We start from the raw sequence: 27,236 nt of genomic DNA on the forward strand, positions 1-27,236 counted from the left end.
ATCTCAAGACATCAGTCAGGAAGTTAAAACTTGGTTGTAAATGGGTCTTCAAAATGGACAATGACCCCAAGCATACTTCCAAAGTTGTGGCAAAGTGGCTTAAGGACAACAAAGTCAAGGTATTGGAGTGGCCATCACAAAGTCCTGACCTCAATCCCATAGAAAATTTGTGGGCAGAATTGAAAAAGCGTGTGCGAGCAAGGAAGCCTACAAACCTGACTCAGTTACGCCAGCTCTGTCAGGAGGAATGGGCCAAAATTCCCCCAACTTATTGTGGGAAGCTTGTGGAAGGCTACCCGAAACGTTTGACCCAAGTTTTTTTTAAATTAAAGGCAACTCTACCAAATAGTAATTGAGTGTATGTAAACTTCTGACCCACTGGGAATGTGATGTAAGAAATAAAAGATGAAATAAATCATTCTCTACTATTATTCTCTACTACTGACATTTCACATTCTTAAAATAAAGTGGTGATCCTAACTGACCTAAGACAGGGGATTAAATGTCAGGAATTGTGAAAAACTGAGTTTAAATGTATTTTGCTAAGGTGTATTTAAACTTCCGACTTCAACTGTATATCTCTCTTATATTTTGAATGACCATTCCCATTCCCCAACCATTCTACCTCTCTTCACACTTTCTCAATGCCTCTGTCTTTGACCCCAGATGAGAATGAGTGTAATCCTCCTAGTGATGACTATAACAATGACACTGAAACACCACATATCTGTGGTGAGAATGCAGCATGCATCAACACCAATGGAAGCTTCTACTGTCAATGTGCTCCTGGGTTCAGATCATCATCACAGCGGATGAACTTCACAGCTCTCTCACCTGAAAAATGTCAAGGTAAACAACTCTCTTTTTTAGTTACCTTATAGCATTTACATACATTGCAGTCCTGGCCAGAGATCACAGCACTGCTGCAATTTCGGAATCCATACACTTATTTGCTATAGTGACTATACTGTACTGAACAAAATATAAACGCAACATGCAACAATTTAAAATATTTTACTGAGTTACAGTTTATATAAGGAAATCAATCAATTGAAATAAATAAATTAGGCCATTATATATGGATTTCACATGACTAGGAATACAGATATGCATCTGTTGGTCACAGATACCTTAACAAAAGGGTAGGGGCGTGGATCAGAAAACCAGTCAGTATCTGGTGTGACCACCATTTGCCTCATGCAGCACAACACATCTCTTTCGCATAGAGTTGATCAGGCTGTTGATTGTGGCCTGTGGAATGTTGCTGGATATTGACGGGAACTGGAACACACTGTTGTACATGTTGATCCAGAGCATTCCCAACATGCTCAACATGTCTGGTGAGTATGCAGGCCATGAAAGAACTGGGACATTTTCAGCTTCAAGTAATTGTGTACAGATCCTTACGACATTGGTCTGTGCATTATCATGCTGAAACATGAGGTGATGGCGGCTGATGAAGGGCACGTCAATGGGTCTCTGGATCTCGTCACAGTATCGCTGTGCATTCAAATTGTCATAGATGAAATGCAATTGTGTTCGTTGTCCGTAGCTTATGCCTCCCCATACAATAACTCCACCGCCACCTCTGTTCACAATGTTTACATCAGCAAACCACTCGCCCACACAACGCCACACATGTGGTCTGCGATCACGAGGCCAGTTTGAAGTACTGCCAAATTCTCTAGAACAACATTGGAGGTGGCTTTTGGTAGAGAAAAAAACAAATTCTCTGGCAACAGCTCTGGTGGACATTCCTGAAGTCAATTGCACGCTCCCCCAAAACTTGAGAAATCTGTAGCATTGTGTTGTGTGACAAAACTGCACATTTAGGAGTGGCCTTTTATTGTCCGCAGTACAAGGTGCACCTGTGTAATGATCATGCTGTATAATCGGCTTCTTGATATGCCAGATTATCTAGGCAAAGGAGAAATGCTCACTAACAAGGATGTAAACAAATGTGTACACAACATTTCAGCTCATGAAACACGGGATCAACACTTTACATGTTGCGTTTATATTTTTGTTCAGTGTATATTCTACGTTTGCATTTGAGGTGTGACTGACTATTCCTTTCTCTGTGCCTCAAGACATCAACGAGTGTTTGCAGAATAAGGACACCTGTGGTCCCAATGCCAAGTGTAACAATACATTAGGGTCCTACTTCTGCATCTGCAATGAGGGCTTTGTCACCAGTACTGGAGTGGAAAAATTTATATTTGGCCAAGGAGTCACGTGTGAAGGTAAGATGCCAAAGAAAACTAGGGATTAACACTAAATATCAAAAGATGTGTACAGTACATCCAGAGAGCATATCAGGCATATACAGGATGTCATCCTGTATGAAATGGTGAGAGTTTCCTTTTCCTAATGGTCGTTTTTACCCACATGTAGATAGAAACGAGTGTGTGGACAACATCACAATTTGCGGGAAGCATACACAGTGCGTCAACACACTAGGCAACTACTCCTGTGTCTGCAATCCAGAGTTTGGCCTGAAGTCTGGCAAAGCTCAATTCACAGGGAATAAAGAATCATGTGAGGAAATAACAGATCAGAAAGCCACCACAGACCAGACAGCAACCACAGACAGTGAGGATGCTCAAGGTGCTAAAGGTATGGGAGGAATTGTATTATCACCCTGGATGGGTTTTCTAGAAATCCTGGTTGGAGGCCTCCAGATTTCCTGCTAATTCCAGGAATATTTCAACTGGGATTTGTGGAAAAGCTGGGAATTTTAAGAAAATTAAATATTTTTTATCTATACCCCTTGATGTATTTTGCTCAATTGCTCCTCTTCCTCATGAAGTACCAGATACTATTTTCTTTATGACCAGAATGTGTAATTGATATTATGTGAATTGATCGGTTTTAGGTAGATGTGAACATCTTATGAAAATGTCACCTGTGCTTTCTGTCATTCCTTTGTAGACTTGTGTAAAAGAAATAAGTTTATCTGTGGAGGGAATGGAACGTGCCATAATGCCACCAACAGTGGACATCGGTGTGCGTGCCATGCAGGATTCACCAACTACGGAGACCCGCAGGGGAGATGTACTGGTGAGAATCACATTTATAGATCATCATTCTCATTGAGATGGAGCTGTTTCAGCATTCGAATTGCAATACTTCCACTGCATGATCAAGTTCTCATCACTTAATTTCATTGTCATCAATAGTTTCATCAATAGTTTCATTTAAGATGCCTTTTTCACTCATCTCTTCTCTTTCCACAGAGTTGAACTGTGACACGTTTGCGAGCGAGAAGCATCTTAAGATGGTAAGCCACATGAGTATACAGTGTAATGATTCACACCTGCAGGTATCTGCAGAACAATATACAGACTAACTTCCTCCTCTCTCTACTCATCCCTCGTTCTCAGGTCATCCCAGGTCTGCAGGATGCTGTGGCCCTGATGAGGACCAGTTGTCTGAAGTTGAGTGAGAGTAATACAGCAGAACAAGTCGATGGAGAGGCCCTGCTAGAGGTACTACTGCTTATTTATATATTTATATTTGAGGCCCTTATTTATATTTGAGGCCCTTATTTATATTTGAGGCCCTTACTTATATTTTAGGCCCTTACTTATATTTATATTATAACCCAGGCATCCATCATAGAGGTTGACATATGCAGGTTCAGACACATTAAGGAAAGGATACATGCAGGGAAACAACGACTGATGGTACTTCTAGCTTATAATGGAAACTAGCCTCCTTTCGCTGTATGACTTCTAAACATAGCATTGTGGTTAGTGTATGCCAAATATATAGTCATGTACCCGGCACAACCAGAAGAGGACTGGTCATAGCCTGGTTCCTCTCTAGGATTATTCCTAGGTTTTGGCCTTTATAGGGAGTTTTTCCTAGCCACCGTGCTTCTACACCTGCATTGCTTGCTGTTTGGGGTTTTAGGCTGGGTTTCTGTACAGCACTTTGAGATATCAGCTGATGGGCCATATAAATACATTTGATTTGATGTACATTTCGGAATTGGCCCTGACCCTGCTGTATATTACATTCTTCTTCTTCTTCTCTTATTTCTTGTTTTATTTCATTGATTTATTTGATCAGTTCTACTATTTTGATATTGAATACTGCAATGTTGCGTAGGGCTTGCAAGTTAAGAATGTCACTGTACTTGTGCATGTGACAAATAAAAGTTTCAGCCTCTCAGACTGTGTCTATGTACCCCTCCTCCCCCACCTCTCTCTGTCTCTGTAGACTCTGTTGTCTGCTATAGACAGGCTCCTGTCTGGCGGGCCTCTGAAAAATAACAAGGAAGTGAGTGTCTTGCTGGACCTGGTAGAGACTGCTCTGAGAATTATAGGACCTCTGCTGAAACACCCCGAGACCAGGAGGTTCAAAATTCATACCGGTAGGAGAACATCCTGAACTCAGCCATGAGTCCAGACAACATAAACTCAGCCATGATTGTTTGGCTTTTGAAGCCACCTAACGGAAGACAAGTTGTTATAACTTCCTTCGTATAATATGTTCATTTGTCACATTTCATTGCATAATTTCCTGCACACAAGTCTGCCTTTCTAACAGATAACCATTCTGAGAGTTGTAACATCTCACCTACTGTAGGCCTGTTTGTGAAGATGTGAATGTATTTGCTTCCAGAGGTGGAGCTGTTGGTGCAGAGAAATGCCTCCTCACCCCAGGGGCCCCTCACCTTGTCCTCTACACACGCTCAGCTAGACAGCCACTGGGAGACTGCTGCTGGAGACACCTCCTACCCAGGTTACCATCTTCATCATCCTCATCTTCATGATTAGCTTCAACACTGCCATCATAATCCCACCACAACCATCAGAACCAATCTTTATAATGTAATGATATAATGTGAAATGAATGTACACAGTGTACAAACTCCTAGACTTCAACATTTGCTTTCTCAGGATTTGCAACAGTGTCCCTGCTCAGCTATAAGGGTCTGGAGACATCCACCAACCATTCATTCTCAGGGCTGAAGGCACAGGAGGGCCACAGCTTTCAGATCAACTCCAAAGTGGTGACGGCCACCATGAGTAACAAGGACACATCCTTTCTCAAGGAGCCAGTCACATTCACCTTCTCCCATTTGAAGGAGGTGAGGAGCAAAAGCATTACCACTCTATCCCATTATTATGGTCTATGTGAATGTGGCAGTATCAAATCGTCTTCATATGCTGCAATATATTTCAAGATCTATGCAGACATCTGAGTGAACCTGCTTTGCTTTTTCTGGGATGGTCACTATGTGAAGTGTCCTGGAGTAACATAGTTTTTCTACTTCTCTTCTATGGTAATTATGAATGTTGTTTCCCAGTCAGATGAAGGGAACTACACCTGTGTGTACTGGGATGAGTTGGGAGAAGGGACCTGGTCTGATCGAGGCTGTTTCCTGGTGCAGTCCAATGCCACCCACACTGTGTGCTCCTGCTACCATCTCAGCAGTTTTGCTGTTCTTATGGCTCTCTATGAGTTCAAGGTGAGAGGGATTTCTCTCTTAGTCTAGCTGTGCTTCTGTTGTAAGATAGAGCAGGAACAATGCCTTTTCTAATAGTTTCATTTCACTTTCTATGTAATTGTGCAATAGGAGATCGTTTGGCTTTTAAAAAGCTTGCATTCATTTGAGAACAGTGAAGATTTTTTTTGTTTTAAATTAGTTCTGTGTCTTGCCTGGCTAGATAGGGCTCCATTATTATTTCTCCAGGGGTATGTTGTCTATATTATTAAGACACATGCATGAAAGTTGTGTCAGTCACTGTGACTCACAGGAGGTTGGTGACACATTAACTGGGGCTTGTGGTAATGGAGTGGAATAAGTGGAATGGTATCAAATACATCAAACATATGGTTTCCATTTACTCCATTCCAGCCATTATCATGAGCCATCCTCCCCTCAGCAGCCTCCACTGCTGTGACTATATGGTGACGTGTCTTCGCCTCCATTCCTCCTCCAGGACACATTCCAGCTGCAGCTGATCACCTGGGTGGGCCTGTCCCTGTCCCTGCTGTGTCTCTTCATCTGCATCCTCAGCTTCTCCCTGATCCGCTCCATCCGGAGCACCCGCAATACCATCCACCTCCACCTCTGCCTCAGCCTCTTCATCGCCAACCTGATCTTCCTCGTCGGCATCTCACGCACTGAGAGCCAGGTAAGCTTGCATCCAACCAATCACATACGCTCTGCCCTCGAGGCAGAATTGCCCTCGGGAACAAGATTGAATAAGGAAAACTCCACTGAGCTTTTCTGGCCGTGGGAGGTCAGAGGATGTGACAATATGTGTTACATTTACATGTGGCGTACGTACTCTGTCCATGTGGGTGGTGAGAACAATGTTTTAGTAGGAAGAAATGTTCATGTATGCAACGATTGTGTTGTGGGTAACTTATTGTATTGTGAACCTTATCACTATCTACAGTATATGTCATTTCGTTTTCTCGATCACTCTCACCCCTTTATTTCCTTTCTCTTCATCCCTCTCTTCCTCAGGCTGGTTGTGCGGTGGTGGCTGGGCTGCTTCACTTCTTCTTCCTGTCAGCGTTCTGCTGGATGTGTCTGGAGGGAGTGCAGCTCTTCAGGATGGTGGTCCTGGTCTTCAACACCACCTTCAGGCCCCTCTACATGATGGCGGGGGGCTACGGCGTTCCTGCTGTCATCGTCGCCATCTCTGCCCTCGCCAACGCCAAAGGATACGGAACCGAGCGCCAGTGAGTGACCACTACATTGATCCCTGACAGTGTCATCTCCTGACTGGATTCCCTATATATATATATATATTTGTCTGACTCTCTGTCCTTCTCTGTTGTGTACTATAGAGATCAGGTATTCATGTGTGCATTGTGTGTTTTAGCTGCTGGCTCAACCTTGAGGATGGATTCATCTGGAGCTTCTTTGGCCCTGTCTGTATCATCATCATGGTGCGTATCACAGATGAAAGGTGGAATAGTTTCATCACTCCTACTTACAATGTTTTGTGTCATGTTAGAGTTCTACTTATCTCCCTCTCCCCTCCTAGGTGAATGTGTTTTTCTTCCTCATCACAGTGTGGAAGTTGGCCCAGAAGTTCTCCAGCCTGAACCCTGACCTTGACAAACTCCGCAAAATCAAGTGAGCTGGCAAAGAAATGGACGATCTCACACAGGCTGCGTTATAGCCCATAACAAAGGACCACTGTTTTTCCTGGCCAGAACATGTGGGAAAAAACAGGCCTTACTATAAAATGACATGTTGTGACCCAGGCTCTCGATCTAACTTTATGTGTGTTTGTCGCCTCCTGCAGGGCATTCACCATAACTGCAGTGGCTCAGCTGTGTGTGCTGGGCACCATGTGGATCTTTGGCTGTTTCCAGTTTGAGGAAAGCACGCTGGCCATGTCGTACCTGTTCACCATCCTCAACAGTCTGCAGGGGGTCCTAGTGTTCCTCATGCACTGCCTGCTCTCTAAACAGGTACGTCACGACTCAAGACTCGGTCAATCAGCGTCCTTGAAGCAGTTCTAATATGGACATCGTACAGATGAGTCCAAACTGTTGGGCTTGGTGGGATGAAATGTAATCTCAGTAGTGGGCCGCGAACCAAAAAACCTGAAATAACATTGATCATCAATACATAAGATCATTCTGGAAGCTTCTGGCAGTCCAAACCAAATGTCAAGGACCAAGTCAAAGACCCTCCCCCTAACAAAAGCCTAGGGGGAGTGATTCAGCATTGTATAAATAGTCCCCATGTAGGGCCTACAGTTAAGGGTAGGCGAATATGTGCTTGTTGGACTCATAACAACTATGGTGGATAATTAAGATGATGCATAAAAGCTGTTTACCATTGAAATAAATGGTCAAGGTTCTGTCTATGTAAATGACCCTCTCTCTCATGAGCATGCTTTACCGCATGCTCAAACATGGTCACACTAGAGAAGGAACGCCTACTTACAGAGACAGGAACAATGGAGGAATGAACAGCTGGTTCTGGTCTACTTATTCCCTTCCTCCCACCCCTGCTCAACCAGCTTTCTCTACCGTCTTTGCTCATAGTGCTCTCTTTTGCACCTTGTAGGTGAGAGAGGAGTATGGCAAGATCCTGGACAGCATCTGTGCACTGCAGAAGACAAAGTACTCAGAGTTTTCCTCCAACCAGTCAAGCAACAGCAAATCACAGGTATTATCTCTTACTAATTGAGTAGCCAATATCTAAAAGAGCAGAAAGTCCTTTAATGTGATGTAAGTACATGTCCTCCAACACGGTTGAATTTGAGTGACAGCGAACACGAGGAAAAGTTCTGCATAAAAGTTCTGCGAGTAAAAGTTCTACCATATTTATTGTTTACAGGAAAGTCATTAAGTATATTCTGACGAACTGCCCATGGAAAAAGAATGGGATGGTCAAATCTATTTCTATCATGTACTAAGAAATTCCATATCTTGAGGTGTAATACGTTTTAATAGATCCTCAAGGAAGATGGATTGCTTTGATTATACTACTTGATGATAAACAGATAGCTCATACATTTATATGGACCGAATAATGACCATCCAAACTTCTTTGAAAATATTTATATTAATCTAAATAGATACTTAAAACTGTAAGTGTTATTTGTAAGTCAGTAGACTGTAAAGGAAATCATACTACCAACTATCACCCTCTGGTGCTCATAGAGATTATGAATATTATGGGCACGTTGGAATTGACTGACATTGGCTCAGAAACCCGGATCTCGTAAAATAGACTTGGAGGAGGCTTAATCAAGCTAGTACTGCAGAAGCACTGAATAATCTATACACAACGTAAAAGGAGTTTGAGGAACTTATTCATGAGAAAATCGTGTTTAACTTATCTAAAAAACCGAGCAAATTGGATGGAGAATGGCAAAAAATGCACACAATTTTTCCTAAACCTTCAATATAGAAACACAACCAAAAATAACCTAAGGAAAAAGTTACAAAGATGGATAAATTCTTATCTCACCAAAAGGATAAACATATTTTAAACAAGCTCTTGTCAAGTTCCTCAAACCTCATTTGACAATGAGTTTTGTTATATCTTTCTCCCCCAAAAATCATGTTAAACTATTTCAGAACTAAAAAATATTAAAAATATTAAAAATATTGCGAAGGCCTTAATTACACAAGACAATCTATGGTTGGCACTTTACTCTTTCAGACGGGAAAAACCTCTGACCTTGATGGCATTCCAATAGACATATATTCAACTTTTTATGAACTACTGAAAGATCCACTACTATTATGTTTTAATTAATCATATATTAATTGCCACCTGTCGGACACAGAAAGAGTGAATGATCACTCTCTTACTGAAGCAGGAGCCAGGAAGGCAGTACAAAGCAGTATCTTTTTAAAAAATGCAAAAAAAGATATTGAATTAAAAATGTTCTACCAGACATCATTTATCACGATCAGACGGGATTCTTAAAAGGAATATATATTGGAGACAACATTACACAACTACTAGAAATAATTGAAAACTACGGGAATGCAGGGACACCAGGTCTAATCTTTATAGCAGATTTTGAGAAAGCCCTTTATCCTGTCTAGAATCTGTGTAAGTGCCTGGATTTTTTTGTTTGTTGCAGAATCTCTCATAAGATGGGTAATGTACAACAATTCTTCATGCAAAATAATAAATAAGTTACTTCTCTGAGAATGTTGAATAGTCAAGAGGAGTAAAACAATGTGTCCTCTGTCACAACTTATTTGTTATAGCCATTGAACTGTTAGCTGTAAAAATCTGACCTAGTGATATCATTAAAGCTGCACTGCAGAAATCACACCCCCATTTCCTGGTTGCTAAAATTCTCATTTTAGTATGTGACAAAACAAGCACATAGTGTAGGGCATCCTTGAGCCATCTAATCCACTGTGATATATGTTCCATTACCAAATATATTGTACTTTCAGCTGGTGTACAAAACTGAAATTAAAAGACACAAAACTAAACTTAAGAATGGGAAGAATAGAAATAGCTCACAGAACAGATGTACCGCTTCTTAGACTTGCTTTTGATGAGAATGACAGATCGATAACTCACTTTTTTGTGAATTTGGTCCCCCAAAAAGTTACATATTGCCGCTTTAAGGGGCAAAAGATTTATGAATTAGAGACAAAGGTATCAATGTACGCCAATGATTCAAGATTTTCTTGAGTCCTCAATCTTGAACCTTCAACCTTATTGAGGACCTGTATAGTTTCTCTGGGCGAAACTCACCTATGATCAGTGTATTATATTATGGATTGGGTCTCTAAACTTTAACTTTGCCATGTGAACTCCGGATTTAAATGGGTGGACGGTGAAGTTTGTGCTTGGTGTACATATACCAGAAAAGTTGAACGATCTTGGAACTCTTAACTTCGATAGAAAACAAAATAGATATGATCCTTAAATCTTAGAGAGGGAAACACCTGTCCATCTACGGGAAAGTTACCCTGATTCATTCTCTATTGATATCTCAGTTTATATATTTACTAATGGCTTCAGGAGGATCCTTTTTCAAGTCATGCGAGATTTTTTTAAAAATTTTTAATGGCAAACCTGATAAAGTTATATTTCTATAACGAACATGAGTTTGGATATTAAGGCATTAAACCTCTCTCTTAAAGCCTCTATTACACCAAAATGATATCTAAATCCAAACTGGTTTTCCAGATGGATACTAAGAGGCACATCCAATGGCAAAAGTGAGCTTTTTGCTTTTCTACTGATTAAAACAAACCATTGTCGGCGGTGTGATAACGTAGCCCTGTTTAAATTATTCTTCTTTTAAAATGAAGCCATACAGAGCTGGTCAAAATACTCATTTCATCCTCCAGAAGAGGCAGAACAAATATTACAACAAATAATATGTCTAAACTCCAATGTACTGCTTTTTGGGGGGAAGAAATGTAGAAGGAAGGTATCACGTTTATGAATGACCATGTAACTAAGGACGGTAAAATTATGTCACACAAGAAATGACCAAATGTATATGGAGATAAATATAGAAGTATAACCAAGTCATTGCAGATCTGCCACAAAAAATGGAAGAGACAATTACTCAAAACAGAAACAAATTAATTGGTTTGTCTGCCTCAAACAATAAAACATGCATGGCTTAAAATGACAGGTATAAATCATAAAATGTACCAGTTTCAATATAGGGTTGAGAGGTTTGACAACTATACAGCATAAAATTCAAAATAGTTGGGAACAGGTTTTTGGTGTCCCAATACCTTTGAATCAGGTTTATGAACTAACATACAAAACAAAAAACGGACGCATCAATCCGATCTTTTCAATGTAAACTACTATATAAAATTCTCAATATATGACACATTGAACAGTCAGCCCTGTGCAGACTCTGTCATGAGGAAACACAAACAGATCTCTTTTGGTGCTGTCCTTCAGTGGCTCGGTTTTGGAGTCTTCATCCCCCTTGGCATTTTGGTTTTGGAGTATTCATCCCCCTTGGCATTTTTCCTATTTTGTTGCATTACAGGTTGTAATTTATATTGATTTTTATTAGGATTTCATGTAATGGACATACACAAAATAGTCCAAATTGGTGAAGAGAAATGAAAATAATAAAATAAAAAAGGGAAAAGTGGTGCGTGTATATGTATTTACCCCCTTTGATATGAAGCCCCTAAATAAGATCTGGTGCAACAAATTACCTTCAGAAGTCACATAATTAGTTAAAGTCCACCTGTGTGCAATCTAAGTGTCACATGATCTGTCACATGATCTCAGTATATAATATATATACACCTGTTCGAAAAGGCCCCAGAGTCTACAACACCACCACCAAGCAAGCGGCACCATGAATAACAAGGAGCTCTCCAAACAGGTCAGGGACAAGGTTGTGGAGAAGTACAGATCAAGGTTGGGTTATAAAAAAATATCCGAAACTTTGAACATCCCACAGAGCACCATTAAATCCTTTATTAAAACATTTAAAGAATATATCACCACAACAAACCTGCGAAGAGAGGGCCGCTCACCAAAACTCACGAACCAGGCAAGGAGGGCATTAATCAGAGAGGCAACAAAGAGACCAAAGATAACCTGCCAAGCTCGACAGCAGGGAGATTGGAGTATCTGTCCATAGGACCACCTTAAGACGTACACTCCACACAGCTGGGCATTATGGAAGAGTGGCCAGAAAAAAGACATTGCTTAAGAAAAAAATAAGCAAACACGTTTGGTGTTCGCCAAAAGGAATGTGGGAGCCTCCCCAAACATATGGAAGAATGTACTCTGGTCAGATGAGACTAAAATTGAACTTTTTGGCCATCAAGGACAACGCTATGTCTGGTGCGAACCCAACACCTCTCATCACCTCGAGAACACCACCCTCACAGTGAGGCATGGTTGTGGCAGCATAATGCAGTCGGGATGTTTTTCCATCGGCAGAGTCTAGGAAACTGGTCAGAATTGAAGGAATGATGGATAGCGCTAATTACAGGGAAATTCTTGAAGGAAACCTGTTTGTCTTCCCGAGTCTTCCCGAGACTGGGATGGAGGTTCACCTTCCAGCAGGACAATGACCCTAAGCATACTACTAAAGCAACACTTGAGTGGTTTAAGGGGAAACATTTAAATGTCTTGGAATTGCCTAGTCAAAGCACAAACCTCAATCCAATTGAGATTCTGTGGTATGACTTATAGATTGCCCTACACCAGCGGAACCCATCCAACTTGAAGGAGCTGCAGCAGTTTTGCCTTGAAGAATGGTCAAAAATCCCAGTGGCTAGATGTGCCAAGTTATAGAGACCGATCCCAAGAGGGGGGGGGGGGTAGTTATGCATGCTCAAGTTCTGTTCTTTTTGTCTTATTTCTTCTTTGTTTCACAAATAAAATATTTTGCATCATCAAAGTTCAAATTCAAACCCCAACAAATCCATTTTAATTTGCAAGGCAAAAACTAAAAAAATATTTTGCTGTTTTTTGTCTTATTTCTTCTTTGTTTCACAAATAAAATATTTTGCATCATCAAAGTGCTCGGCACGTTGTGTAAATCAAATGATACAAACCCCCAACAAATCCATTTTAATTACAGGTTGCAAGGCAACAAACTAGGAAAAAATGCCAGGGGGGTGAATACTTTCACAAACCTCTGTAAGTCATATCGCTGTTCAGATGGACCTACAAACTGTACTGTTAGGAGATCTGAAAAACCACGATAAATCGATGGGAAATATGATTACACTCTTCGGTAAAGTATTTATCTTTAGAGTAATCTTGGTAGAAAGGGTACAAATAGAGAGGTTCAAGACCCATCACAGTAAAATAGAAGGATGTATTGCAAAAGGAAATAGTCAAATGGTATTGTACTAGGAAAGATGGGTTAGTCTGTGGACAACGGAGGGTTGGAATTAAGATTAGAGTGCACTGTATATGTGAGCGAAGATAGCTGTGAGTAGCAATAGAATAAGTATTGTTGGCCGTTAGTTTTCTCCAATCAGGGAAGGATTGATAGTGCTGAAAAAATATAATAATAATAATAATAATAATAGGGGGATTAGAAATTAGACAAATTTGCTTGATAGAAACCAGAATCTGTAATATTATTAAGGCTGATCTGCAAGTTAAAGTTCTGGATAAAATATTACATTTACTGTATTATACAAAGGAAATAAGCATATTTAGAATATTTAGATACAAGTCAAATGTGCAAACATCCAAACTTCAGAGTACTTCAATCTCAATTTCTCAGAGGGCACCCTCTTATCAGGTTTACGGCCAATTTGGAACATTTGTTTTACAGCGCATTGTAAAATTCTCACTTCTTTCCCCATCCAGAGACATCTTTAATGAATCAGTCCATTAATTTAATTGCTAATCATTACTGACTATGGTTTGGGACATCATGTCCAGGCCTGAGCAGAGGTGTGATCAGTCTAGTCATTTCCTTCAAGTGAGATTGTTCAAAGGCTATTTTTAAAAACCTTTCAAAGCACAACAAAGGAGGAAAAGAACTGTCATTTTTGATGATTTCCATAAAATAGGCAAACGTGTGATTCTGGGCCAGAGCTGAAGCTCCCTAAAGATAATGAGGTGGGTGAGGAAGGTGTTAAGTGAAGCCTTTTGTCTGGCGAGTGAAAGAGAGAGACAGCAGAGCCACTTGTGCATTAATAATGAAGGACTGTGATGAGATTCTGATCAAAAAGCAACTGATTGATGTTGTTGTCTGTCTTTGCCCTCTCTCTGTCTGTGTCCCCCAGACATCCAAGAGCGCACAGAACACAGGAGAGTCTCAGATCTAGGGGGCTGGACGCTGGTTGCTGGACATGACCCCATGATGCCTGACCTCGTGACCTCCTAGCAACAGTTTTATAAAACCAGAATCACCCTGGTTTAATGACAGGCATAAGTTAATGCTTGCCTGGTCCGAGATCTGTTTGTGCTGTCTTGCCAAAAGAGCACAAAAGGACCAGGATAGATTGATGGGATGGTTGATGTCCGTTTTTTTTGTGACAACTTTATTTCGCTTTAAGCAGTATTGTGCACATTTTTGAAAGATTCTGTAAATATTACTGTACTTTTTCGTTGGGCTGGCCTGGATATTATTTTAAGCTAACTCCAAAGAGTAACGATAAAAAAGTTATTTATTGGTTTACACTGATTTTCCTATTCACAGTTTCATGTGTCTTTTTCCAACCTTGAAATTCTTTGGATTATATAATGCTGATGAGAAACCCCCCTCCTACTGTAGAAGAGTGGACTAGTCCAGCATGGTTTAACCAGGGACAACTGGATTATTACATTATGCATTATCCAGGTACATTCTCTGATCGTAAAATACATAAACAGATGAAAGCAACAAAATATAAAAAATAGTCATAAACTATCATGGTTTTATTAAAAAAATTATTGTTTAAAACAACCATCAAAGGTGGAGTTGTGAGAGTCAGATTGAAATCATGTCAGATTGAAATTTATATTTTGTGTATATAGTTTTATAATTGTATCTCAATTTTAAAAGAGATCAACCAAAAGGTGTGCATCCTGTCAAATAAGGACAAATGAAAATCATTGTAAATATTTTCTTTGTAAAGATCATTTGTATGATTGTATTTTTTACTGGGAAATGGCATGCTTTTACCACTGTACTGTAACTTCTCTGATTTAGACTTTCTTTGCCATGCAATATTATAATTCAATAAAATATTAAAATATTTTGTATCTATGTAGCTTGATTTTATTTAGTTAAATGTGGTTCAAGATACTCTATATCTAAGAAATGTTTTGTCTCTGTTTTAGATTAAGGCAACTGCAGTATGTGTAGTCTACCTGAATCTGATGTGGAATTGTTTTGAAAAGGTTTCTGATTGGTTCAGAACTGTTTGTTTTAGTACAGACGCCAAACTCTGAATGGGTGGGGATAGAGTCTCCATCAGATTGCATCTTCTGAGATGAGGGACAAACTGACAAAGGTCATTTCAGCAGGTTATTTAGAGCCTCAACGGCTTTGCGAGTCAGAGTCACATGGTATAAAAACAGGAAATTAGAAATGTTCGCCTTGAAGTACCTTGATTTATTATAATTGCTTATAAACAGTCACCTCAAATTATTGGAAACCTTGATAAAGACGAGGAAAACAGACTGTATAAAATAAATAATACAAATACTGAGCTATAATGTATGCTAAAAAAAAAGAAAATTATATTGTTTAATAAAAATTAAATTGCTCAGAAAAATATGTTAAAGAAATAATTGTTAGAAAATACTTTGTGCACCATCCTCATTCCAACAGTAGAGGATGCCTCGTTATTCTTTAAAAAGTGCTTTCCTCACCATCTTAAATAAGCATGCCCCGTTCAAAAAATGTAGAACTAAGAACAGATATAGCCCTTGGTTCAGTCCAGACTTGACTGCCCTTGACCAGCTCAAAAACATAATGTGGTGTACTGCAGGCAGTTAAGGAAAGCAAAGGCTAGCTTTTTCAAACAGAAATTTGCATCCTGTAGCAGAAACTCCAAAAAGTTCTGGGACACTGTAAAGTCCATGGAGAATAAGAGCACCTCCTCTCAGCTGCCCACTGCACTGAGGCTAGGAAACACTGTCACCACCGATAGATCTACGATGATCAAGAATTTCAATAAGCATTTTTCTATGGCTGGCCATGCTTTCCACCTGGCTACCCCTACCCCGGTCAACAGCTTTGCACCCACAGCAACTTGCCCAAGCCTCCCCCATTTCTCCTTCTCCCAAATCCAGATAGCTGATGTTCTGAAAGAGCTGCAAAATCTGTACCCCTTCAAATGAGCTAGGCTAGACAATCTGACCCTCTCTCTTAAATGATCCGCCGCAATTGTTGCAACCTCTATTAATAGCCTGTTCAACCTCTCTTTCGTATCGTCTGAGATCCCTAAAGATTGTATCTCCCCCTCTTCAAAGGGGGAGACACTAGACCCAAACTGTTACAGACCTATATCTATCCTACCTACCCTGCCTTTCTCAAGTCTTCGAAAGCCAGATCACCGACCATTTCGAATCCCACCGTACCTTCTCCGCTATGCAATCTGGATTCCGAGCGGGTCATGGGTGCAACTCAGCCACAATCGAGGTCTTAAACAATATAACCGCCATCGATAAAAGGCAGTACTGTGCAGCCGTCTTCATCGACCTGGCCAAGGCTTTTGACTCTGTCAATCACCACATTCTTAGCGGCAGACTCAACAACCTTGGTTTCTCAAATGACTGTCTCGCCTGTTTCACCAACTACTTCTCAGATAGAGTTCAGTGTCAAATCGGAGGGCCTGTTGTCCAGATCTCTGGCAGTCTCTATGGGGGTGCCACAGGGTTCAATCCTCGGGTCGACTCTCTTCTCTGTATACATCAATGATGTCGCTCTTGCTGCTGGTGATTCTCTAATCCACCTCTACGCAGACGACACCATTCTGTATACTTCTGGCCCTTCTTTGGATACTGTATTAACCTCTTGCTCCTACCTGGCACGCAGGCGTCCCATCTAGAGCTCTGGAAATGCAAATGCGCTACGCTAAATGCTAATAGTATTAGTTAAAACTCAAACGTTCATTAAAATACACATGCAGGGTATTGAATTAAAGCTACACTCGTTGTGAATCCAGGCAACAAGTCAGATTTTTAAAATGCTTTTCGGCGAAAGCATGAGAAGCTATTATCTGATAGCATGTAACACCACAAAAGACCCGCAGGGGACGTAAACAAAATAATTAGCATATTCGGCGCTACACAAACCGCACAATAAAATATAAAACATTCATTACCTTTGACCATCTTCTTTGTTGGCACTCCTAGATGTCCCATAATCACTATTGGGTCTTTTTTTCGATTAAATCGGTCCATATATAGCCTCACCGCTCCAGGAACAGTCTCTATCTGTTCAGCGCGATGCCTGCTTTCAAATGACACGTTCATTGTGAGAATCCCACGAGCCCTGCACGTGAGTCTCTGATCCACCTCTACGCAGACGACACCATTCTGTATACTTCCGGCCCTTCTTTGGACACTGTGTTAACAACCCTCCAGGCAAACTTCAATGCCATACAACTCTCCTTCCGTGGCCTCCAATTGCTCTTAAATACAAGTAAAACTAAATGCATGCTCTTCAACCGATCGCTACCTGCACCTACCCGCCTGTCCAACATCACTACTCTGGACGGCTCTGACTTAGAATACGTGGACAACTACAAATACTTAGGTGTCTGGTTAGACTGTAAACTCTCCTTCCAGACCCATATCAAACATCTCCAATCCAAAATTAAATCTAGAATTGGCTTCCTATTTCGCAACAAAGCATCCTTCACTCATGCTGCCAAACATACCCTTGTAAAACTGACCATCCTACCAATCCTCGACTTTGGCGATGTCATTTACAAAATAGCCTCCAATACCCTACTCAACAAATTGGATGCAGTCTATCACAGTGCAATCCGTTTTGTCACCAAAGCCCCATATACTACCCACCATTGCGACCTTTACGCTCTCGTTGGCTGGCCCTCGCTTCATACTCGTCGCCAAACCCACTGGCTCCATGTCATCTACAAGACCCTGCTAGGTAAAGTCCCCCCTTATCTCAGCTCACTGGTCACCATAGCATCTCCCACACTGTAGCACACGCTCCAGCAGGTATATCTCTCTAGTCACCCCCAAAACCAATTCTTTCTTTGGCCGCCTCTCCTTCCAGTTCTCTGCTGCCAATGACTGGAACGAACTACAAAAATCTCTGAAACTGGAAACACTTATCTCCCTCACTAGCTTTAAGCACCAACTGTCAGAGCATCTTACAGATTACTGCACCTGTACATAGCCCACCTATAATTTAGCCCAAACAACTACCTCTTTCCCAACTGTATTTAATTTATTTATTTATTTTGCTCCTTTGCACCCCATTATTTTTATTTCTACTTTGCACATTCTTCCATTGCAAAACTACCATTCCAGTGTTTTACTTGCTATATTGTATTTACTTTGCCACCATGGCCTTTTTTGCCTTTACCTCCCTTCTCTCCTCATTTGCTCACGTTGTATACAGACTTGTTTATACTGTATTATTGACTGTATGTTTGTTTTACTCCATGTGTAACTCTGTGTCGTTGTATCTGTCGAACTGCTTTGCTTTATCTTGGCCAGGTCGCAATTGTAAATGAGAACTTGTTCTCAACTTGCCTACCTGGTTAAATAAAGGTTAAATAAAAAAAAATAAAAAAATAAAATGTATTGTCTAGTTTTAATTAAACCCTGGTTTGAATTCAAACAATAGTTGTTGATGACTTCACAAATGCTATAGGCCTAAATAGTCTCATTGATGATTATGCTTTATGAAGTATGGTTCCATTTCATTTGCTCTGTTAAACCTACCCTTTGGAATGACTTTGATAGCAACCGTAAATCTATTTAGTTATTAAGAGATCTCTCAATAATCATTCTCGTGATAGCACATTGGTGGTAGTGAGTGACAAATATAAAATCTAAGCAGGGCTCTATTAAATCTCTGGAAAGGAGGCCAAAGGGATAGCTGTAGAAATGTCCAGTAGGTGGTGCTTTCCAGACTATTTTTGTTTCTGATAGTGGGTATAACGTTGAAGATCTGACGTTGTTTCAAAAGTAGAAATTCAACATATTTTATACAAGTGTTGAGTAAAAACGGTTGGCTGGTATTCCCTCACCCTTCTGAGCATTGGCTGTGAATACCCTTACCTGCTATGTACTTATAAGTGATTGGTTTGGTTTTGCCCACTATAGTGCTGTCCGGTCAGAACATGATGTTGAGGCCCATACTGAACCCTTGGTAATCAACACAATCACACAGACACAGCTGATACCCTCAAAGTTCTTTGTGTGGTAATCCAAATGACTTCAAATCTCACTGTTGTGGTTCTATAAGGGAAATATGTGCACACAGGTAAACAGTGTTAGTTAAGGGGTATAACTATGCAATATACACATGTACATGAATAAATGGGAAATGGCATTACACTTACAACATGGAGTCATACCCCAAACAGAAGCCATGGATTACAGGCAACATCCGCACTGAGCTAAAGGGTAGAGCTGCCGCTTTCAAGGAGCGGGACTCTATTCCCGGAAGCTTAAAAGAAATCCCTCTATGCCCTCCGACAAACCATCAAACAGTTAAAGCGTCAATACAGGACTAAGATCGAATCGTACTACACCAGCTCCGACGCTCGCCGGATGTGGCAGGGCTTGCAAACTATTACAGACTACAAAGGGAAGCACAGCAGAGAGCTTCCCAGTGACAAGACAGCCTATAGAGAGGAGGTCAGAGACCTGACCGTGTGGTGCAAGGACAACAACCTCTCCTTCAACGTGATCAAGACAAAGGAGATAATTGTGGACTACAGGAAAAGGAGGACCGAGCACGCCTCCATTCTCATCGACTGGGCTGTAGTGGAGCAGGTTGAGAGTTCGTTGGCATCCACATCAACAACAAACTAACATGGTCCAAGCACAACAAGAGAGTCGTGAAGAGGGCACGACAAAACCTATTCCCCCTCAGGAAACTGAAAAGATTTGGCATGGGTCCTCAGATCCTCAAAAGGTTCTACAGCTGCACCATCGAGAGCATCCTGACGGGTTGCATCACTGCCTGGTATGACAACTGCTCGGCCTCCGACCGCAAGGCACTACAGAGGGTAATGCGTATGGCCCAGTACATCACCCGGGCCAAGCTTCCTGCCTGACGCTCAAGTGTTTTAGTACTATATCTCTTGACACAATGATGAAAATAATCATGGCCTCTAAACCTTCAAGCTGCATACTGGACCCTATTCCAACTAAACTACTGAAAGAGCTGCTTCCTGTGCTTGGCCCTCCTATGTTGGACATAATAAACGGCTCTCTATCCACCGGTTGTGTACCAAACTCACTAAAAGTGGCAGTAATAAAGCCTCTCTTGAAAAAGCCAAACCTTGACCCATAAAATATAAAAAACTATCGGCCTATATCGAATCTTCCATTCCTCTCAAAAATTTTAGAGAAGGCTGTTGCGCAGCAACTCACTGCCTTCCTGAAGACAAACAATGTATACGAAATGCTTCAGTCTGGTTTTAGACCCCATCATAGTACTGAGACGGCACTTGTGAAGGTGGTAAATGACATTTTAATGGCATCGGACCGAGGCTCTGCATCTGTCCTCGTGCTCCTAGACCTTAGTGCTGCTTTTGATACCATCGATCACCACATTCTTTTGGAGAGATTGGAAACCCAAATTGGTCTACACGGACATGTTCTGGCCTGGTTTAGATCTTATCTGTCGGAAATATATCAGTTTGTCTCTGTGAATGGTTTGTCCTCTGACAAATCAACTGTAAATTTCGGTGTTCCTCAAGGTTCCGTTTTAGGACCACTATTGTTTTCACTATATATTTTACTTCTTGGGGATGTTATTCGAAAACATAATGTAAACTTTCACTGCTATGCGGATGACACACAGCTGTACATTTCAATGAAACATGGTGAAGCCCCAAAATTGCCCTCGCTAGAAGCATGTGTTTCAGACATAAGGAAGTGGATGGCTGCAAACTTTCTACTATTAAACTCGGACAAAACAGAGATGCTTGTTCTAGGTCCCAAGAAACAAAGAGATCTTCTGTTGAATCTGACAATTAATCTTAATGGTTGTACAGTCGTCTCAAATAAAACTGTGAAGGACCTCGGCGTTACTCTGGACCCTGATCTCTCTTTTGAAGAACATATCAAAACCATTTCAAGGACAGCTTTTTTCCATCTACGTAACATTGCAAAAATCAGAAACTTTCTGTCCAAAAATGATGCAGAAAAATGAATCCATGCTTTTGTCACTTCTAGGTTAGACTACTGCAATGCTCTACTCTCCGGCTACCCGGATAAAGCACTAAATAAACGTCAGTTAGTGCTAAATACGGCTGCTAGAATCCTGACTAGAACCAAAAAATGTGATCATATTACTCCAGTGCTAGCCTCTCTACATTTACATTTACATTTAAGTCATTTAGCAGACGCTCTTATCCAGAGCGACTTACAAATTGGTGCGTTCACCTTAAGACATCCAGTGGAACAGCCACTTTACAATAGTGCATCTAAATCTTTTAAGGGGGGTGAGAAGGATTACTTTATCCTATCCTAGGTATTCCTTAAAGAGGTGGGGTTTCAGGTGTCTCCGGAAGGTGGTGATTGACTCCGCTGTCCTGGCGTCGTGAGGGAGTTTGTTCCACCATTGGGGGGCCAGAGCAGCGAACAGTTTTGACTGGGCTGAGCGGGAACTGTACTTCCTCAGTGGTAGGGAGGCGAGCAGGCCAGAGGTGGATGAACGCAGTGCCCTTGTTTGGGTGTAGGGCCTGATCAGAGCCTGGAGGTACTGAGGTGCCGTTCCCCTCACAGCTCCGTAGGCAAGCACCATGGTCTTGTAGCGGATGCGAGCTTCAACTGGAAGCCAGTGGAGAGAGCGGAGGAGCGCGGTGACGTGAGAGAACTTGGGAAGGTTGAACACCAGACGGGCTGCGGCGTTCTGGATGAGTTGTAGGGGTTTAATGGCACAGGCAGGGAGCCCAGCCAACAGCGAGTTGCAGTAATCCAGACGGGAGATGACAAGTGCCTGGATTAGGACCTGCGCCGCTTCCTGTGTGAGGCAGGGTCGTACTCTGCGGATGTTGTAGAGCATGAACCTACAGGAGCGGGCCTGTCAAAGTAAGGGCTGATTTCAAGGTTTTACTGCTAACCTACAAAGCATTACATGGGCTTGCTCCTACCTATCTCTCTGATTTGGTCCTGCCGTACATACCTACACGTACGCTACGGTCACAAGACGCAGGCCTCCTAATTGTTCCTAGAATTTCTAAGCAAACAGCTGGAGGCAGGGCTTTCTCCTATAGAGCTCCATTTTTATGGAACGGTCTGCCTACCCATGTCAGAGACGCAAACTCGGTCTCAACCTTTAAGTCTTTACTGAAGACTCATCTCTTCAGTGGGTCATATGATTGAGTGTAGTCTGGCCCAGGAGTGGGAAGGTGAACGGAAAGGCTCTGGAGCAACGAACCGCCCTTGCTGTCTCTGCCTGGCCGGTTCCCCTCTTTCCACTGGGATTCTCTGCCTCTAACCCTATTACAGGGGCTGAGTCACTGGCTTACTGGGGCTCTCTTATGCCGTCCCTGGAGGGGGTGCGTCACCTGAGTGGGTTGATTCACTGTTGTGGTCATCCTGTCTGGGTTGGCGCCCCCCCCCCCCTTGGGTTGTGCCGTGGCGGAGATCTTTGTGGGCTATACTCAGCTATACTATGTCTCAGGATGGTAAGTTGGTGGTTGAAGATATCCCTCTAGTGGTGTGGGGGCTGTGCTTTGGCAAAGTGGGTGGGGTTATATCCTTCCTGTTTGGCCCTGTCCGGGGGTGTCCTCGGATGGGGCCACAGTGTCTCCTGACCCCTCCTGTCTCAGCCTCCAGTATTTATGCTGCAGTAGTTTATGTGTCGGGGGGCTGGGGTCAGTTTGTTATAACTGGAGTACTTCTCCTGTCCTATTCGGTGTCCTGTGTGAATCTAAGTGTGCGTTCTCTAATTCTCTCCTTCTCTCTTTCTTTCTCTCTCTCGGAGGACCTGAGCCCTAGGACCGTGCCCCAGGACTACCTGACATGATGACTCCTTGCTGTCCCTAGTCCACCTGACTGTGCTGCTGCTCCAGTTTCAACTGTTCTGCCTTATTATTATTCGACCATGCTGGTCATTTATGAACATTTGAACATCTTGGCCATGTTCTGTTATAATCTCCACCCGGCACAGCCAGAAGAGGACTGGCCACCCCACATAGCCTGGTTCCTCTCTAGGTTTCTTCCTAGGTTTTGGCCTTTCTAGGGAGTTTTTCCTAGCCACCGTGCTTCTACACCTGCATTGCTTGCTGTTTGGGGTTTTAGGCTGGGTTTCTGTACAGCACTTTGAGATATCAGCTGATGTACAAAGGGCTATATAAATAAATTTGATTTGATTTGATTTGATCCAGGACCTCTACACCAGACGGTGTCAGAGGAAGGCCCTAAAAATGGTCAAAGACTCCAGCCACAGTAGTCATACACTATTCTCTCTGCTACCGCAAGGTAAGCGATACTAGCTTCTACCCCCAAGCCATAAGACTCCCAAACACCTAATCAAATGGCTACCCAGACCCCCCCCCACCCATTCTACGCTGCTGCTACTCTGTTATTGTCTATGTATAGTCACAATTTCTTGTTGATCATTGCTAGACAACCATTTTCAGGTCTTGCCATAGATTTTCAAGTAGATTTAGGTCAAAACTGTAACTCGGCCACACAGGAACATTCACTGTCTTCTTGGTAAGGAACTCCAGTGTAGATTTGGCCTTGTCTTTTAAGTTATTGTCCTGCTGAAAGGTGAATTCATCTCCCAGTGTCTGGTGGAAAGCAGAATGAACCAGGTTTTTCTCTAGGATTTTCCCTGTGCTTAGTTCTATTCCATTTATTTTTTATCCTGAAACACTCCCCAGTCCTTAACGATTACAAGCATACCCATAACATGATGCAGCCAACACTATGCTTGAAAATGTCATGCCCTGGCCACAGAGAGGCTTTTTATTCTCTATTTTGGTTAGGCCATTGTGTGACTAGGGTGGGCGTTCTATGTTCTTTTTTCTATGTTTTTGTTCTATGTTTTGTATTTCTGGTTTGGCCTGGTATGGTTCCCAGTCAGAGGCAGCTGTCAATCGTTGTCTCTGATTGAGAACCATACTTAGGCAGCCTGTTTTCCCACTATGGGTTGTGGGTAGTTGTTTTCTGTTTTGTGTGTTTGCACCTTACAGGACTGTTTCATTCGCTCTCTTTGTTGTTTTGTTATTCAGTGTTCAGTTGATTTATTAAATATTAACATGGACATATACCACGCTGCGCATTGGTCCGATCTTGACTACTCTTCCTCAGATGGCGAGGAGAACCGTTACAGAAAATATGTTTTACGGGATTTGCCCCAAACATAACAATTTGTATTCAGGACAAAAAGTGAATTGCTTTGCCAATTTGTTTTGCAGTATTACTTTAGTGCCTTGTTGGAAACAGGTTTCATGTTTTGGATTCTGTACAGGCTTTTTCTTTTCACTCAGTCAGGTTAATATTGCAGAGTAACTAAAATGTTGTTGATCCATCCTCAGCTTTCTCCTATCACAGCCATTAAACTCTGTAACTGTTCTGAAGTCACCACCAGCCTCATGGTGAAATCCCTGAGCGGTTTCCTTCCTGTCAGGCAACTGAGTTTGGAAGGACGCCTGTATCTTTGTCGTGACTGGGTGTATTGATACACCATTCAACGTGTAATTATTAACTTCACCATGCTGAAAGGGATATTTAATGTCTGCTTTTTTTAACCCATGAACAATAAGTCCCTTCTTTGCGAGGCATTGGAAAACTTCCCTGGTCTTTGTGGTTGAATATGTGTTTGAAATGCACTGCTTGACTGAGGGACCTTAGATATAATTGTATGTGTGGGGTACAGAGATGAGGTAGTCATTAAGACTATTATTACAAACAAAGTGAGTCCATGCAATTTAGTATGTAACTTGTTAAGCAGATTCTTACTCCTGAACGTAATTAAGCGTGCCATAACAACTGGGTTGAATATGTATTGACTCCATACATTTCAGCTTGTCATTTTTAATGAATTTGTTTAAAAAAAATTGAAAACATAATTCCACTTTGATAATATGAGATACGATGTGTAGGCCAGTGACAAAACACATATTTTTAATTCAAGCTCTAACACAACTAAATGTGGAATAAAAGAAAGGTGTGAATACTGAGATAATGTACATGTGTTTTTGAGAATGCTCAGTGGTCTCTGACCTCTGAACATACATTTAAATACCTTCTTCAAACCTTGATAGAGGTAAATGTATATATGTCACCTCGTCTGTTTTACTAGGAATTAATTTTGGCATTCAATGAAATTGTTCATGTGTGCCATAACTGCTGCCAAAAATGCAATTTAAAAAAGAGTGGTTTGATCCAAACATTTATTTTCAATGTTCCTGGAAAGTATACTTTTTTAAACATTGTTATTCTGGAGAAGTCCACAGCTAAGCTGCATGGCTCAGCTACGTAAGCTTTAGTGCATATCCACCATCAAAGACCTTTGTTGGGTAGTAATATTATCGCTCAATGGTTGTATCTTGAACTGCTGTATCAATCCCTCCCTACTTGCTCATGTTTTTTTGCTGTGCAAATCATGTGACTGTTACGTCTTGTTTGATTGACACAATACGTTGACAAATGACATTGAAACAATGTTGATTCAACCAGTTGGTACCCAGTGGGACAGACCTTTTCAAAAAGTCATTGTGCTGTATTGTGGGTGAACACATGGAGGGCAGGACTGAATGGAATGGATGTCTCTTATACACTACAAGTTTCTGGATGAATACTGCCAGAGATGTGGGCAAGTGACTCCTTGCATCAAGGATTTCAGCAGCGCCAGCAACAACATTTACATTTAAGTCATTTAGCAGACGCTCTTATCCAGAGCGACTTACAAATTGGTGCATTCACCAATAACAACAACCACGGGGCATCAACAAGATAGAATCACATTTCCATTAAAAAAGCGTCAGTGTGTAGAAAATAGATGGGTTGCTTTTTAAGCCAGTCATAAAGCCAGCAGAAATTGGATACACCTATTTGATTTATATACCCCAAATTGCAGGGCAATCCTTAGTTAACCTCTACAGGATTGGTGTGTGTGTCCCCCCACACCCTCACGGGACGGTTAATCTAACGTAGACTAATATGAATAGCATGAGGTTGTAAGTAACATGAACAATTCCCAGGACATTGACATATCTGATATGGGGAGAAAGCTTTAATTCCTGTTAATCTAACTGCACTGTCCAATTTACAGTAGCTATTACAGTAAAATAATACCATGCTATTGTTTGAGGAGAGTGGACAGTTATGAACTTGAAAATGTATTAATAAACCGATTAGGCACATTTGGGTTGTCTTGATACAACATTTTGAACAGATATGTGGTTCATTGGATATAAAACTTTGCAGGTACACTGCTGCCATCTACTGGTAACAATCTAAATTGCGCCTGGGCTGGAATAATACATTGTGGCCTTTCTCTTGCATTTCAAAGATGATGGTACAAAAGAAATACAAAAAAATCATTGTTTTTTTCTTTGTATAATCTTTTACCAAATCTATGTGTTATATTATCCTACATTCATTTCACATTTCCACAAACTTCAAAGTGTTTCCTTTCAAATGGTATTAAGAATATGTATCTCCTTGTTTCAGGTCCTGAGCTACAGGCAGTTAGATTTGGTTATGTCATTTTAGGTGAACATTTTAAAAATTAAAAAGTTGGATCCTTAAGAGGTTTTAAAACATTAACAAAGCGGTTTGTTCATTTACAGCTGGCTCCAGATTGCTCCTTTAAGGTTGAACATTCAAGGTGACTGCTTATTTCTAAACTTCACAGAAGGAGGTAGGATAATTAACTGTAAGCTCAAATGATTACCCCAGTCAGGAGTTGACTGAAGCGAGTGGCTCTCTCTGCTGCTCTGTCTTTTGTTGCTATGCTAACTGGTTTTCTTTTGTTGTTCTTTCTCAGGATTCCCCACAGGTGCCTTGGAGACTGGTGGAGAATATGGAACCGCTGCGTCTCACCCAAAATCCTCTCAGGCACAGCCAATTGAAGTGCATGCAGGAGGAGACAGCATCACGTTCCTCTGAGCTAGACTGCTACTCAGGGACAGAAAACAAAGAGAAATTC

The 27,236-nt window shown here is 41.4% G+C and overlaps 1 protein-coding gene across 1 annotated transcript in view; it reads left to right on the forward strand.

Moving 5' to 3' along the window:
• LOC115110832 (adhesion G protein-coupled receptor E5-like) overlaps nucleotides 1-15,169 on the forward strand; it is a 36,302-nt gene extending 21,133 nt beyond the window's left edge. Inside the window, exons 3-19 of the mRNA XM_029636755.1 lie at nucleotides 667-849; nucleotides 2,091-2,243; nucleotides 2,395-2,616; nucleotides 2,932-3,060; nucleotides 3,237-3,280; nucleotides 3,384-3,488; nucleotides 4,225-4,378; nucleotides 4,630-4,749; nucleotides 4,908-5,098; nucleotides 5,318-5,479; nucleotides 5,955-6,149; nucleotides 6,488-6,705; nucleotides 6,849-6,915; nucleotides 7,014-7,105; nucleotides 7,278-7,446; nucleotides 8,051-8,152; nucleotides 14,209-15,169. Coding sequence (XP_029492615.1) covers nucleotides 667-849; nucleotides 2,091-2,243; nucleotides 2,395-2,616; nucleotides 2,932-3,060; nucleotides 3,237-3,280; nucleotides 3,384-3,488; nucleotides 4,225-4,378; nucleotides 4,630-4,749; nucleotides 4,908-5,098; nucleotides 5,318-5,479; nucleotides 5,955-6,149; nucleotides 6,488-6,705; nucleotides 6,849-6,915; nucleotides 7,014-7,105; nucleotides 7,278-7,446; nucleotides 8,051-8,152; nucleotides 14,209-14,250 — 2,348 coding nt within the window. The 3' untranslated portion in view covers nucleotides 14,251-15,169. The remainder of the gene's footprint in view (nucleotides 1-666; nucleotides 850-2,090; nucleotides 2,244-2,394; nucleotides 2,617-2,931; nucleotides 3,061-3,236; nucleotides 3,281-3,383; nucleotides 3,489-4,224; nucleotides 4,379-4,629; nucleotides 4,750-4,907; nucleotides 5,099-5,317; nucleotides 5,480-5,954; nucleotides 6,150-6,487; nucleotides 6,706-6,848; nucleotides 6,916-7,013; nucleotides 7,106-7,277; nucleotides 7,447-8,050; nucleotides 8,153-14,208) is intronic.
• The last annotated feature ends 12,067 nt before the right edge of the window (nucleotides 15,170-27,236 follow it).

This window comes from Oncorhynchus nerka, linkage group LG26, assembly GCF_034236695.1.
Source record: "Oncorhynchus nerka isolate Pitt River linkage group LG26, Oner_Uvic_2.0, whole genome shotgun sequence".
Lineage (NCBI taxonomy): Eukaryota > Metazoa > Chordata > Actinopteri > Salmoniformes > Salmonidae > Oncorhynchus > Oncorhynchus nerka.